This window comes from Vicia villosa, linkage group LG1, assembly GCF_029867415.1.
Source record: "Vicia villosa cultivar HV-30 ecotype Madison, WI linkage group LG1, Vvil1.0, whole genome shotgun sequence".
Classification (NCBI taxonomy): domain Eukaryota; kingdom Viridiplantae; phylum Streptophyta; class Magnoliopsida; order Fabales; family Fabaceae; genus Vicia; species Vicia villosa.
In genome coordinates this window covers 154,329,617-154,344,574 of record NC_081180.1, presented here as the reverse complement: position 1 = coordinate 154,344,574, position 14,958 = coordinate 154,329,617, and the positions used below count along the sequence as shown (strand labels likewise).

The 14,958-nt window shown below is 39.3% G+C and overlaps 1 protein-coding gene across 1 annotated transcript; it reads right to left on the bottom strand.

The window, feature by feature from the left end:
- Nucleotides 1-301: 301 nt before the first annotated feature.
- LOC131657892 (proline-rich extensin-like protein EPR1) lies at nucleotides 302-8,981 on the bottom strand. The gene is made up of 3 exons (XM_058927243.1): nucleotides 8,904-8,981; nucleotides 8,299-8,571; nucleotides 302-652 (listed from the first exon to the last, which is right to left on the bottom strand). The coding sequence occupies exons 1-3, from the start codon at nucleotides 8,979-8,981 to the stop codon at nucleotides 302-304; spliced, it is 702 nt and encodes a 233-aa protein (XP_058783226.1).
- Between the last annotated feature and the right edge of the window lie 5,977 nt (nucleotides 8,982-14,958).

Sequence of the window (14,958 nt, the reverse complement as noted above, 5' to 3'; positions counted from 1 at the left end):
AATGACTCAAGACGGTAGTACCTCGCAAACAAAAAAAATGAGTAAGGATATGATAAAAAAAAGATTAGTAAATAAATCAAGAAAATCATAAAAGACGTCTAAAAAAATATTAAATTCTAAGTAAAGGATTAAAATATTTTTAGTATTTTTAATATGAGAAATAAAATTCTAAATACTAATATATTTTTTTTATCTTTGAATTAAATGCATGTTTTTTGTTTTTTTATATTTTATTATTAGATAAATAAATAAATAAAAGAGGAATTATATATAACAACTAAATTAAAAGGTTCTAAATTAATTAGAGATTAGAAGTTACTAGTTTAATGGGCTTTGGCACATGGAATGGTCCATAATCAAGATCCCTTTTTTTTTTAACCCATTGTTTAGATCCGCCACGGTGGCTTGCAATCGGAGGACTGAATAGGGCGGTGCCGGTTGTATGCGGCTTCGGCTGAGGTGGTGGAGGAGATGGCGGAGACGCTGGATCTGGTGTTGCCGCGATCGGAGGTGGGTGATCGGAATGGAGGGCTTCTCGCGGTGTTGTTGGTTCACCGAAGGCGGAGCTTCCGGTGGTTGCGCGGAGGTCGGTGTGCGGCTGTTCCGTCAAGCTTCTGATTGGCCACGGCTTCATCCTTTTTCTTCTATTTTCCTGCAAAAAGAAATTTGACATTCATGTTATTGTAAAAACAGAGATATTGTTATGGTTAGTGTGTTAAAGAAGATGAAGGTTTGTGTTTTGTTTATGAATTTGGTTTTTTGTTTATGTGTAATTTACTAGCTTATGTGTTAGATTTGAGAGTGTTGGTATGTGGCTAAGAAAGTTTGAATGGTTGTAGTGAAATTGTTTTGAAGGACATAGCTTTGAGGATGAACAAGGTTGTATATGATGGTGAGATTAGTGTTAGAATTGATTTTTTTGGGTGGTTGTTGGTATGTCAAAAGCAGTTGTATAAGGGTTAGAAAAATTTGTGAACTTTGTACGTGACAGAGAATGTTTCTTTTTGGGTTTTTTCCTCTCCCTTTTTTCTGTGATATTTCTCTCTTTTTATAGCCACACATGATATCTTAATTCAATTCTGATTGATTTTTTGGTTTAATGTTAATTGAAGGTACTTGATTTTTGGAATTAAGATTGAAGATCTTGTGTAGTTATAGGAATTTGATTGAGATTTGTCCTTTGAGAGCAAGTTTATGAACGGAGACCGATTTGCAAACATGATACATTTGGTTCAATTTTGGAAAGACTAAAATATTATTTTTTTTTATTATTAACAATATGATAATGATAGCAATGAAACTTATAAAACTACTTAAAATAAAAATGAATTCCTAATATAATGGAAACTAGCAAACACGTGACATAATTTTTTTGATTTTTTTTTTTTTAAATAAACTAATAACTATAAAAAATTACTTAATAAAAGGTAATGATAAAAAATTAATCCCTAAAATTAAAACGAACGAGTATTTGAAGAAATAATCATCTAAGTTTTTTTTTTTGTTTATAGTAATGATAATGATAAAATCTAAAACTAAAAAAACTATGGAAATTTAATATGAAAAATAATAAGAGAAAAAAAAAAGTCAAAATAATGGAGACGGTGGGATTCGAACCCGGAACCTTGTAATTGCAAACCTTACACTCTTACCAACTGGGCTATGTCATTTATTTGAAATAAAAATGACATTTTGCAAACATATGAGGGCAAATTTTGGGGTGCAACAGCTGCCCCTGTTCAATCTTCTTAAACCTGAAGAGGTAGATTGGCATCTTTGCCTATCGGGATCTGAAGGTAGAAGATGATTGAACACTTAGTGCCCCAAAAATTTGCCTTGCTGATGCAGGGACCTATGTCGGAGATGATTTGAATGGGCTCAAAGATGCCACTAATTGGATTGACATGATGTTGTCGGAGGTGGGCTTAAAGATGCCATCCAGATATTGACAGAAAATTGTCTGAGATGGGCTTAAAGATGCCATCCAGGTGTGTCGAGAAGATGTATGATGGAGATGGGCTTGAAGATGCCATCTGACTTGATGTACTTAAGAGTCAGAACGTGTCGTACGTTAGACTGTTTCTGAGGAAAAGACCTAGGTTGAGTCGTACGTTAGACTGGGTCTAGCTTGCATCAGCAGATGTCTGGAAAACCGTGCGTTAGGTTGAAGGAATGAGTCGTGCGTTAGACTGATACCCTGTGTTGAGGAGTATTTGAATGTTGATCGTGTCATTACCGTTCGTAGTAGATGAATTAGATCTTTGAGAGTTGGTCGTGTCAGCACCGTTCGTAGTGCCTGAATTAGACTTTAGGAAATAGTTGATCGTGTCCACACCGTTCGTGATGATGGAATTAGATCTCTGAGAGTTGGTCGTGTCAGCACTGTTCGTAGTAACTGAATTAGACTTAGAAGCAGTTGATCGTGTCCACACTGTTCGTGATGATGGAATTAGATCTCTGAGAGTTGATCGTGTCAGTACCGTTCGTGGTCACCGAATTAGATCTTGGGGAGATAATCGTGTCTACATCGTTCGTGATGATAGAATTAGATTCTCTTGTCGTGTCAGCACCGTTCGTAGTAACTGAATTAGACTGGGAAGGTCAGTGATCGTGTCTACACCGTTCATGATGATAGAATTAGATCTCTGGGAGTTGACCGTGTCAGCACCGTTCGTAGTAACCGAATTAGATCTTTTGTCGTGTCAGTACCGTTCGTAGTAGCTGAATTAGACTTAGTTTGTCATTGATCGTGTCTACACCGTTCGTGATGATAGAATTAGATCTCTGAGTGTTGACCGTGTCAGTACCGTTCGTAGTAACTGAATTAGATCTTTGAAAATGACCGTGTCATTACCGTTCGTGGTAAATGAATTAGATCGAGCGTTGACCGTGTCAGTACTATTCGTAGTAGCTGAATTAGATCTTGGAAAGTTGGAGATTTCGTTCATTTGTCTGTGCCTGTATCCTGCAATAGGTATAGTTATGCAATGTCATGATGCATGTATTATGTAATGAGTCCCTCAGAATAAAAGAGAAACTTTGTATGTTATGGATGAATTCATTATGAGGTAATGTATGCAATGTATGAATGTGTTTATGCCATACGATATGTGAATATGATTTATGTTGTCTTTATTGAGAAAATAAATCTCTATGCCTTTGTGGTTTTGATGTCTGATCTTGTTTTGAAGATGCTCAGCTGGGAATTTATGATTCTTGCTTGGGGATAACCAGTAACTTGATGTACCCTGACTGGAGATAAAGATATTAGTAAGCCATGTTGGAGAAGAGCAAAGTGTCGGAGAACCGGTGGTGTTGAAGATGTAAACTCTAGTGGGGAGCCATGTCTTTGTCGGGACGAGTATGTTCGAAGATATCTTCTTAATGATTACTCGGTGGGGATATGATCTTGTGAAATCGGAGCTGTGGGAAGGCATGGATGCCTTGAACATTGCCCCCAGTATTATATTATCTGTCATTCCTGGATTTATATTGATTAGGACACACCACTGAGTATTGATCAAGGTGTCAAACTAGACTTGCATAGATTTGCCCCCGCTAGTAGGGATTTCGGAAAGATTCGCCTCGCGAGGACTTTATGAGATGTGCACTATGGGCGTCATGCCCCTCGTAATCATTGGCCCAGGACAATGCCCCATGTTGATTGGAAATAGACTAAGATTTACTTGGATACATGCCCCTGATTGTTTTTTGCATCTTTGAGAGATTCTCGGAATCTTGACTTGATTGCCCCTGATGAATGAGATATGTCATGCCCCTTGTATATACAAGCTTTTGACTGACTGAGTCGGGCGTACGAGACGTCTCTGCAGCTTTATCTATCGGGGGACTTTCTGATATTCGTGCTATCATAAGCAACATGCCCCTGTATCATGAACTTAGGAATCATGCCTCTGGTTGATCAGGGTTGGAGGTAATTCTAGTTGTGCTTGGGTGAAGGCTCCTGGTAATTTCAGCAGTTTTGAGAGATCCTTTGAATCTTGGCTTGATTGCCCCGAATATCTGAACGCTTAGTCCATGGGGTATTTCAACCGTTTTTGTGACCCTGAGGGTGATTATAATTTGAGATGTTCATGCTCGAACTCAACGGAGTTCCGAAGACAACTTGTCCCTGGAGAGGGTTAAACTTTTCATCTGCAGCTCATGATGGAAGTTTTCCTGGTGTCAAGTACTTGTTCATATGCAAAGAATGTTTAGTATGAGAAATATAAATCTAATGCAAAGTTCATGTTTGTCTTGAAATATTTTTTTTTTGAAAGGATGTCAAAACATCGATTTTTGTGAAAGATGGTGTGATACCAACTCAAGCGTTTAGCAAAACTCCTAGGAGTCGGTTTACCGTATTCTCGTTTACAGTATGCTTTCGAATTAACCCTGCTTCAATTAGGACTTTTGAGGGTTGTAACGTGGCCAGGTTAATGGTTTTAGAAAAAAAAGATATATAGGCTCAAAATTTTATTGGTGCCCACCCCCTTCGTGATGTTCTCCAACCTAAGTTCAGTTAACTCGACGCGAGCATTCATCCTTCAAGAGGAGTTTGAGACGATTGAGGAATCGACAAGGTGTTTGGACATGACAGTCACTTACCTTTTATTCTTGGCGTCTGATCACACGATCTTGAATTTATAGACACACGAATTTGCCCCTTTTGTTGAGGATCTTTTTTGTTTCCCTAACTTTTGCCTGGACAAATTCTTTTGAATTTTGAGTTTGAAGTCCAGCGGGATGCCCTGACTTTTGCCTTAGTCATTTGTTTTCAAGTTATTGACTTAGCGGGCTTTCTTTTCTCTCTCTTTTTTTTTTTAAATTCGTTCTTTTTATTTTTTGAGCAAGTCGTATGATCCTGAGACGTCTTTTTGGAAAGATTGTGACTACCTCATTTCTTGGTCGACGAGGGATAGTCGTTGTTGTATTGTCATATTTGACCTCTTATTACGCGAGAGGTGACCATTGCGGCCTCGACTTTTCCTGAACCTTTTAAAGGATAACCATTATTGTTTCCTTAGGTGCGAGGTCCTGCTGAATTTTGAACACCCAATCAGGTTAACTGAACACTACCCTGCCCCTAGGTTAAATGTGAGGGTTTTTTCGTATAGAAAAGAAACTCCTACTTCAAGGCTCAAAAGGGGTTGGCAAGGGATTAACTTCCTTATATCTCCAGTGTTTGGGAATCTGAAATAATGCCTGTACATCATCAACAGGGTTTTACTCGAAAGCACAACATTTGAGATTATTGGTATTATGTGTTCGTCATTCTCCCTTCAGAGTCATCATGCTTTATCATTGAGAGTTTGGTATCACAAGAAAATAAGAACATATTAGAGCGAGAGAGAATGAATTTTTTCAAGACAAACACATCCAATGCATCGTTATTATAGTTCAAAAACACACAAGTATTGCATATAGACAGTATTGAACAAGAACAAGAAAGATTACGCATGAACATGCATGAGAAATTACGAATTGCCAACATTGAGGAGGTTTTCTCCGTATGGACTTATTGCTTCAGAAGGTCCATTGAGTCGAGGGGGAACTTCAAATCTGGCATGCAGGTGTGAATATGATAACCTTTGCATCAATCAGGTCTTGTACCTTATCTCGGACTGGTTGGCAATTATCGATCGACTGACCAAGTGCCCCAGAGAGGAAACCAAACCAAGCGTTCGTATCTGAACTACAGATTACTTCTAAGAAGAAGATTCTGACGAAGCCACAAAGGAGTTTGTAAGTATCAAGCTTTTAGGGATTTGAGGCAGGAATGATAAGCTCGTTGTCTGGAAACCTGTTATGCAATGATATGTATGCGAATGCATATGCAATGCTTTCAAGGATCTTTTTGGAACCCAATTTGCAACATTGACATGTAGTTGCAGCTTTGTTGAAGAACTTCGACTTCCGTCTTTGAACGTCCTTCTTTAAGAATCAAGCTCACCATATCCAGTGGGTCATAGCCTCCGATTCGGGGTAATTCTGAATTTGAAAGCACATGGCTAGAGGAAAATAAATCCTCTTGCCCCTTGATAGGTACTGTACCACTGAGTTTGAAGGTATCTGGCTAGAGGAAAATAAATCCTCTTGCCCCTTGTTAGGAATCTGGCTTTTGATGATGGCAGCTGGAATTGCACGCCCTAAATACTTGAGATCCTTGAAAAAGGTTAGTTAGGTGATGAGGACGAGTAAGTCCTACAAATAGTTCAAGTTGTTAGCATACACACAAATCCTGCAAGGAAACCAATTGGTTAGGGTATAAACAAATCCTGCAAGGAAACCAAACAGTTAGATAATGAATACAAACAAGTCACACAAACAGCCTTAGGTTTAAAGGCTTGCATGAAGTTCGTAGGTATGTACCCTCCCCATTGAAGTTTAGTTGGTTCAACCTGTCCTATATAAAGATCGGGTTCTAGGGGGCTCATATCATTGACCTTTCTCGAAGGCGCTTATCTCAGTTCGGCGATCGAATCACCAACCGAAAAGGTCCCGAAAGTCCAGTCCATATGAGTGTAGCTTCGAGTATCAACCAACTTCAGTCGGAACCAAAGCCAGCCATCTCGCTACTTTCTAAAAGGCCAAAGTTTAGTTCAACTAAGGTTCTAGGGGCGAATTAGTGCTTAATGACACCACGCAGTAGCCAAGCATTTCCTCAGGTCGGATCCCAAGGAACACCAGGACAAACCAATGTGTCACACTAACGATGACCATCATATCAACCACATCAGTATACGCTGTGCAGTCTCCTTGATCTCATGCCATTTACCTAAGGTACTCAGATCCGGGTGTAGGATCTTTCACACAATAACAAACCCAAGCATTTCCCTTAAAAATAAAGCATACAAACAAACAATTAAAAACATTTACAATGAACTAAGCCCTAAGGTAAACCCCTCTTAAAGAATCCCCAGCAGAGTCGCCAGTTCTGTAACTCGGTGAACTGACTTTTATTTTTATTATGCAACAATGTTGCGGTGAGCATGAGTCGCCGCCGACTTTTATTTTGTCCAATGTTAGGAAAGGTAAAAAGTACAGAAAAAGACCTTTTGAAAAGAAACAGGCTCGGGGGGTAAGTTATGAAAAGGGAAGGTGTAAGCACCCTTTTCATCCGTAGTTGTCTACGGGCTCTTAATTTACTTAGCTCATGTTTGTTTTGTTTGTTTGGAATTGAAAAGGGACATAGGGACTTTAGCGTAAATGCGTAGCCTTAGTCTTTGAAAAAGTGTTGAAAAAAAAGTTTTTTAATAGAGCTAGGCATATTAAGAGCACTACCCTAGATTGGTCTTTTTCTGTAATTTTTAAAGTTCCCAGGACTATCCATACTATATAGGAGTAGGTAGTCCCTGTTATATTGGACGTGCGGGTCATCGAAGGATCATCGAGGTCGTTGAAAGCAACAAGTAGAGGTACCTTTAGCTATATTCGAAGGGACAATCATTGTTTCATAGGCAACCGTTCGAGGGACTAGATCATATTACCGAGGCAACATCGTGGGTCATCGAGGGACTTATGATCTTTACAATGATTTTTAATCGAGGGACTTTGCTAATTGGTACCTCTACATTTCGAGGGACTCGACCTTTTAATCGAAGGCAACCAAAGAGGGGTGTACCCTAGAGGTGAGTGGGTGCGAGTGTGTTGGATTCAAAAAATTTATCTTTTAGTTAGTGATCTACGATTGAGATTTATGTCTTTTCACGCCCTAATTTACTATCACACGCAGATATACATTGCAAGAAAGTAAAAGCAAAAAATATAAAATCCTAGCTATTACAGGGCTTCGGGGAGGGGATTACAATTTTCCGAATGGGAATAAAAATTATTACAATCCCAGAATAGAAATTAAAACGAGAATAAAACATATACGAAAATTAAAGAAAGGGCTTGTGAATATTCATGAAATAATCCAATGACTCAAGACGGTAGTACCTCGCAAACAAAAAAAATGAGTAAGGATATGATAAAAAAAAGATTAGTAAATAAATCAAGAAAATCATAAAAGACGTCTACAAAAATATTAAATTCTAAGTAAAGGATTAAAATATTTTTAGTATTTTTAATATGAGAAATAAAATTCTAAATACTAATATATTTTTTTTATCTTTGAATTAAATGCATGTTTTTTGTTTTTTTATATTTTATTATTAGATAAATAAATAAATAAAAGAGGAATTATATATAACAACTAAATTAAAAGGTTCTAAATTAATTAGAGATTAGAAGTTACTAGTTTAATGGGCTTTGGCACATGGAATGGTCCATAATCAAGATCCCTTTTTTTTTAACCCATTGTTTAGATCCGCCACGGTGGCTTGCAATCGGAGGACTGAATAGGGCGGTGCCGGTTGTATGCGGCTTCGGCTGAGGTGGTGGAGGAGATGGCGGAGACGCTGGATCTGGTGTTGCCGCGATCGGAGGTGGGTGATCGGAATGGAGGGCTTCTCGCGGTGTTGTTGGTTCACCGAAGGCGGAGCTTCCGGTGGTTGCGCGGAGGTCGGTGTGCGGCTGTTCCGTCAAGCTTCTGATTGGCCACGGCTTCATCCTTTTTCTTCTATTTTCCTGCAAAAAGAAATTTGACATTCATGTTATTGTAAAAACAGAGATATTGTTATGGTTAGTGTGTTAAAGAAGATGAAGGTTTGTGTTTTGTTTATGAATTTGGTTTTTTGTTTATGTGTAATTTACTAGCTTATGTGTTAGATTTGAGAGTGTTGGTATGTGGCTAAGAAAGTTTGAATGGTTGTAGTGAAATTATTTTGAAGGACATAGCTTTGAGGATGAACAAGGTTGTATATGATGGTGAGATTAGTGTTAGAATTGATTTTTTTGGGTGGTTGTTGGTATGTCAAAAGCAGTTGTATAAGGGTTAGAAAAATTTGTGAACTTTGTACGTGACAGAGAATGTTTCTTTTTGGGTTTTTTCCTCTCCCTTTTTTCTGTGATATTTCTCTCTTTTTATAGCCACACATGATATCTTAATTCAATTCTGATTGATTTTTTGGTTTAATGTTAATTGAAGGTACTTGATTTTTGGAATTAAGATTGAAGATCTTGTGTAGTTATAGGAATTTGATTGAGATTTGTCCTTTGAGAGCAAGTTTATGAACGGAGACCGATTTGCAAACATGATACATTTGGTTCAATTTTGGAAAGACTAAAATATTATTTTTTTTATTATTAACAATATGATAATGATAGCAATGAAACTTATAAAACTACTTAAAATAAAAATGAATTCCTAATATAATGGAAACTAGCAAACACGTGACATAATTTTTTTGATTTTTTTTTTTTAAAATAAACTAATAACTATAAAAAATTACTTAATAAAAGGTAATGATAAAAAATTAATCCCTAAAATTAAAACGAACGAGTATTTGAAGAAATAATCATCTAAGTTTTTTTTTTGTTTATAGTAATGATAATGATAAAATCTAAAACTAAAAAAACTATGGAAATTTAATATGAAAAATAATAAGAGAAAAAAAAAAGTCAAAATAATGGAGACGGTGGGATTCGAACCCGGAACCTTGTAATTGCAAACCTTACACTCTTACCAACTGGGCTATGTCATTTATTTGAAATAAAAATGACATTTTGCAAACATATGAGGGCAAATTTTGGGGTGCAACAGTAAGCAACATGGCTCCGCCGGAGAATATTTTCTTGATTATGAATGGTCCCTCGTAGGTGGGAGTCCATTTGCCTCTGGGATCACCTTGTGGTAAGATGATGCGTTTGACAACCAAGCCACCAGTTTGGTATGCTTGACTTTTGACTTTTTTGTTGAAGGCTTTGATCATACGCTTTTGGTATAGCTGACCATGACAAATAGCTGCGAGCCTTTTCTCATCAATCAAGTTTATCTGGTCCAACCGTGTTTGAATCCAATCGTCTTCGTCTAGATTGGCTTCTTTCATAATCCTTAGGGAAGGAATCTGAATTTCAATTGGAAGAACTGCCTCCATACCATAGACTAAGGAAAATGGAGTTGCCCCTGTTGAAGTACGCGCAGATGTGCGATAACCATGAAGAGCAAAAGGTAACATCTCATGCCAGTCTTTGTAGGTTACTGTCATTTTTTGTATGATTTTCTTGATGTTCTTGTTGGCAGCTTCCACCGCGCCGTTCATCTTTGGTCGATATGGAGAAGAATTATGATGTTTGATCTTGAACTGTGTGCAAAGTTCAGTAATCATTCTGTTGTTTAGATTTGTGCCATTGTCCGTGATAATCCGTTCAGGGATGCCGTACCGACAAATGAGATTGTATTTGATGAACCGGGCCACCACATTTTTGGTGACAGAAGCAAATGAAGCTGCTTCTACCCACTTTGTGAAGTAGTCAATAGCGACCAGGATAAAGCGATGTCCGTTGGAGGCAGTAGGTTTGATTTCTCCAATCATATCAATACCCCACATTGCAAAAGGCCAAGGAGCCGTCAGGACGTTTAATGGAACTGGAGGTACATGTACTTTGTCAGCATATATCTGGCATTTGTGACATGTTCGGGAGTGATGATGGCAGTCTGTTTCCATGGTAGACCAGTAATAACCTGCTCTCATGATCTTTTTAGCCATTGTATGTCCACTTGAATGAGTACCGAAGGCACCATTGTGTATTTCTTCCATGATCTGTTCTGCTTCCTTCTTGTTTACACAGCGAAGTAAAGTCGAGTCATGGTTGCGTTTGTATAGGGTTCCATTACTTAGAAAGAATTTGGCAGCAAATCTCCTTAGAAACTTTCTGTCGTTAATGGATGCCCCTTCAGGGTACTCCTGAGCTTCGAGATATCTTTTTACTTCATGGAACCATGGTTTTTCTTCTGTTCCCTCGGTATTGATCTCATTGCAATAGGATGGTTCATCTTGCCTGTAAATGGTGATCATAGGCGCCTCGTTGTCCCACCTGACTTTGAACATGGATGACATGGTAGCTAAAGCATCAGCTAGTTGATTTTCCTCGCGTGGGATGTGTTCGAAAGTGATTTCTTCGAAGTAAGGAATCAAACTCAGCACATATTCTTTGTAAGGAATTAGATTTGGGTGCTTTGTGTCCCATTCCCCTTTGACTTGGTAGATTACCAAGGCCGAGTCTCCGTAGACTTCCAGGAATTTGATTCTTAGATCGATTGCAGCTTTAAGACCCAGAATACATGCTTCGTATTCGGCTATATTGTTAGTGCAATTGAAGCATAATCTGGCAGTGAATGGTGTATAACCTCCTGCGGGGGAAATGATCACAGCTCCGATGCCATTGCCAAGTGCATTAGAAGCTCCGTCAAAAACCATAGTCCACCGGGATCCTGGCTCGGGTCCTTCTTCTGGTCCTGGTTGTTTGTAGTCATTGACTAGCATAATGTCTTCGTCTGGGAAGTCAAAGTTCAATGCTTGATAATCATCCACTGCTTGATGAGCCAGATGATCAGCTACCACACTTCCTTTGATTGCTTTTTGTGAAGTGTATTGAATGTCATATTCTGTTAAGATCATTTGCCATCTCGCTATTCTTCCAGAGAGAGCAGGTTTTTCGAACACGTATTTGATGGGATCCATCTTGGATATTAGGAAAGTGGTGTGATTTAGCATGTACTGTCTTAGTCGGCGAGTCGTCCAAGCTAAGGCACAACAAGTTTTTTCGAGTAGTGAGTATCTTGTTTCACAATCGGTAAACTTTTTGCTAAGATAGTAGATTGCGTGCTCCTTTCGTCCGGATTCGTCATGTTGTTCTAGTACACACCCCATTGAGTCTTCTAACACAGTTAGGTACATTATCAGAGGTCTGCCTTCCACAGGTGGCAATAAGATTGGAGGTTTTTGGAGATATTCTTTGATTTTGTCAAAGGCTAACTGGCATTTGTCATTCCACCTTTCCACTTGATCTTTCTTCAACAATTTGAAGATCGACACACAAGTAGTAGTCATGTGGGCAATAAATCGGGCGATGTAATTCAGTCGTCCCAAGAATCCTCTGACTTGTTTCTCGGTACGAGGTATAGGCATTTCTTGAATGGCTTTGACCTTGGCGGGATCAACCTCAATACCTTTGCTGCTGACGATGAAACCTAAGAGTTTGCCGGATCTTACTCCAAAGGTACACTTATTTGGGTTCAGTCGCAACTTGTATTTCTTGAGTTTTTCAAACAACTTGTGTAAATGACCCAGATGTTCTTCCTCGGTGTTGGATTTTTCAATCATGTCATCGACATACACCTCTATTTCTTGATGAATCATATCATGAAATAGGGCTACCATTGCACGTTGATAGGTTGCTCCTGCGTTTTTCAGACCAAAGGGCATTACTTTGTAACAAAAGGTTCCCCAGGGTGTTGTGAAGGTTGTTTTTTCCATGTCTTCGGGTGCCATCTTGATTTGATTGTACCCTGAGAATCCGTCCATAAAGGAGAATACCTTGCATTGTGCGGTATTGTCAACCAGTACATCGATGTGTGGTAAAGGGAAATCATCTTTGGGGCTTGCCCGGTTCAGATCTCTGTAGTCCACGCACATTCTGACTTTCCCGTCTTTTTTAGGTACAGGCACGATGTTAGCTATCCAAGGAGGATAACTTACAACTTTTAGGAATCCGGCATTGAACTGTTTTTCAACCTCGTCTTTGATCTTTTTTGACATATCAGGCCTGCTCCTTCGTAGTTTCTGTTTGACTGGAATGCTACCTTCTTTGATTGGCAGGCGATGAACTACAATGTCTGTGTCAAGGCTTGGCATATCTTCATAGGACCAGGCGAATATCTCGACGTAGTCTCGCAGCATTTGAATCAGTCTTTGCTTGATGCTGTGTTCTAAATCAGCCCCTATTTTGACTTCTTTCTTTTCTTCGTTGCTGCCCAAGTTAATGACCTCGATTGGCTCCTCGTGAGGCTGTATGGCCTTGTCTTCTTGTTCTAGCAGCCTTGCAAGTTCTCTTGGCACTTCACAATCTTCCTCACTTTCGTCCTCAGTTTGGTAGATCGGACTTTCAAAGTTATGACGGGCAATAGCAGAATCGTTGTTGACTGGATCCAGAGTGTATGTGAATCTGCATGTTAGTTATGTGAGTGTGTGTGAAGAAAAAACATAGCTATTTGAAAGCGAAGAAAGAAAGAAAAAGGATCACAAAATTTTAAATATGCAAGCGTCCCATGATTTTATTGAATGCACATGATCATGATATGATAAGCCCTTATAGAAGGACCAGTGTGCTAAGGCACACGGCTTTCAAGCTCATGGTTCGATTGTTCAGGAACCATTTTTATCTTTGCACAATATACACAAAGAAAACAGGAAATGGCATTTACTCCTGGTTAAAGGAGATCACATCCTCAGCTTTCCAGTTGTTCAATCCACTGTTGTGAGCAGGGAGTATCCAGCTGTTCCAGTTGCAGTTGTCTTTTCCATCTTCCACAGCATTGATTTTATTAGTGGGAAAATGAGCCGGTGATCCTTCGGGATAAGGGATATACTCTGCTGGATACGAGAGCCCAGGCTGAGATATCTCTGTTGGCTGAGCGAGATGCTCGATAAGGCCGTCCCATGCAGTCGGGATGATGTTTTGAATAGAGACTTGTGCATCCTGATGAGGAGTGTATGCTGACAGAAAGTAACCCTCGTTATTTGGTATTTCCCTGGCTTTTTCAAGAGCGAAATTGTCATCGTACTGTTCATCCCATCCAGTTGGGACAATGTCCTCCATAGCAATTTGTGAGCTCGGAGGAGCGGAGTATTTCACCATATAGTCATATTTGCCGCTGGGTTCTCCTAGCGTGTCCCATACTTCTTTGGGTGGATTTTGATATTGCTCAGTGACGGGACTTGTGAAACTTTCGTCATTTCCAATTTGATCACCCCATCCAGTCGGGGTAATGTCTTCCAAAGCAATATAAGAATTCTGAGGTGTGGTATACTGATAATTATACCTGCCATTTGGTTCTCCCACAGCATCCCACATTCCCATGGAAATGGGTGGAATCTCATCTGGATATGGCTGAATGATATGGTTCAAGAACACTCCTTCATCTTCAATGGCGTTTACTTCTTGGCTGACGAAGTGTGACATTAATCCTCCAGAACGAGGACCTTGATCATTCTTTTGATCTTCACTATCATAGCCCAAGCCTAGCTTGTCAGACTTGTAAGGTATATCGGAAAGCTGTCCCCATACTGTGCAATCACCCTGTTCAATCATGGCTTTGGCATCTTTGAGAGAAGCCATAGTTGTAGTTGGAGTAGCAGGAATATGCTTGGTGGTAGAGACATCTGGGGAGACCACCTCAAATGATTGGCATGGAGTTTCGATGAATTCGTCCTCCAACTCGACATATTTGGAATTGCTTAGGTGACTAACCACATATTCCTCTTCGCCATAGACTGTGACAATCTTTCCTTTTACTGGATATTTTAACTTCTGATGCAGGGTAGAAGTTACAGCATTTGCCCCATGTATCCAAGGACGTCCAAGTAAACAGGAGTAGGCTGGGTGAATTTCCATTACGTAAAAGATAGAATCGAAGATTTGAGAACCCACTCTGATTGGGAGATTCACTTTTCCGTATACCGTTCTTGTTGACCCGTCAAAGGCTCTTACCACAACATCACTTGGTTGTAACACAATTCCTTCGAAGTCAAGCTTTTCTAGTACTGTTTTCGGTAACACGTTCAAAGAAGAACCGTTATCTACTAGCACATGAGATAGAGTGGTGCCATTACATTCAATGGAGATATGTAAGGCTTTGTTGTGATTTTTTCCAGCAGGGGTCAGATCCACATCAGAGAAACCGAGGCCATTGTTCAAGGTTAGATTGGCAACACAATTCTCAAATTGGTCGACTGAGATCTCTTGAGGCACATGCGCAGCTTTAAGGAACTTCATCAGAGCTTTGGCATGAGCTTCTGAATATTTTAGCAGAGATAGCATTGAGATTTTTGAAGCAGTGTGCCCCAGTTGCTC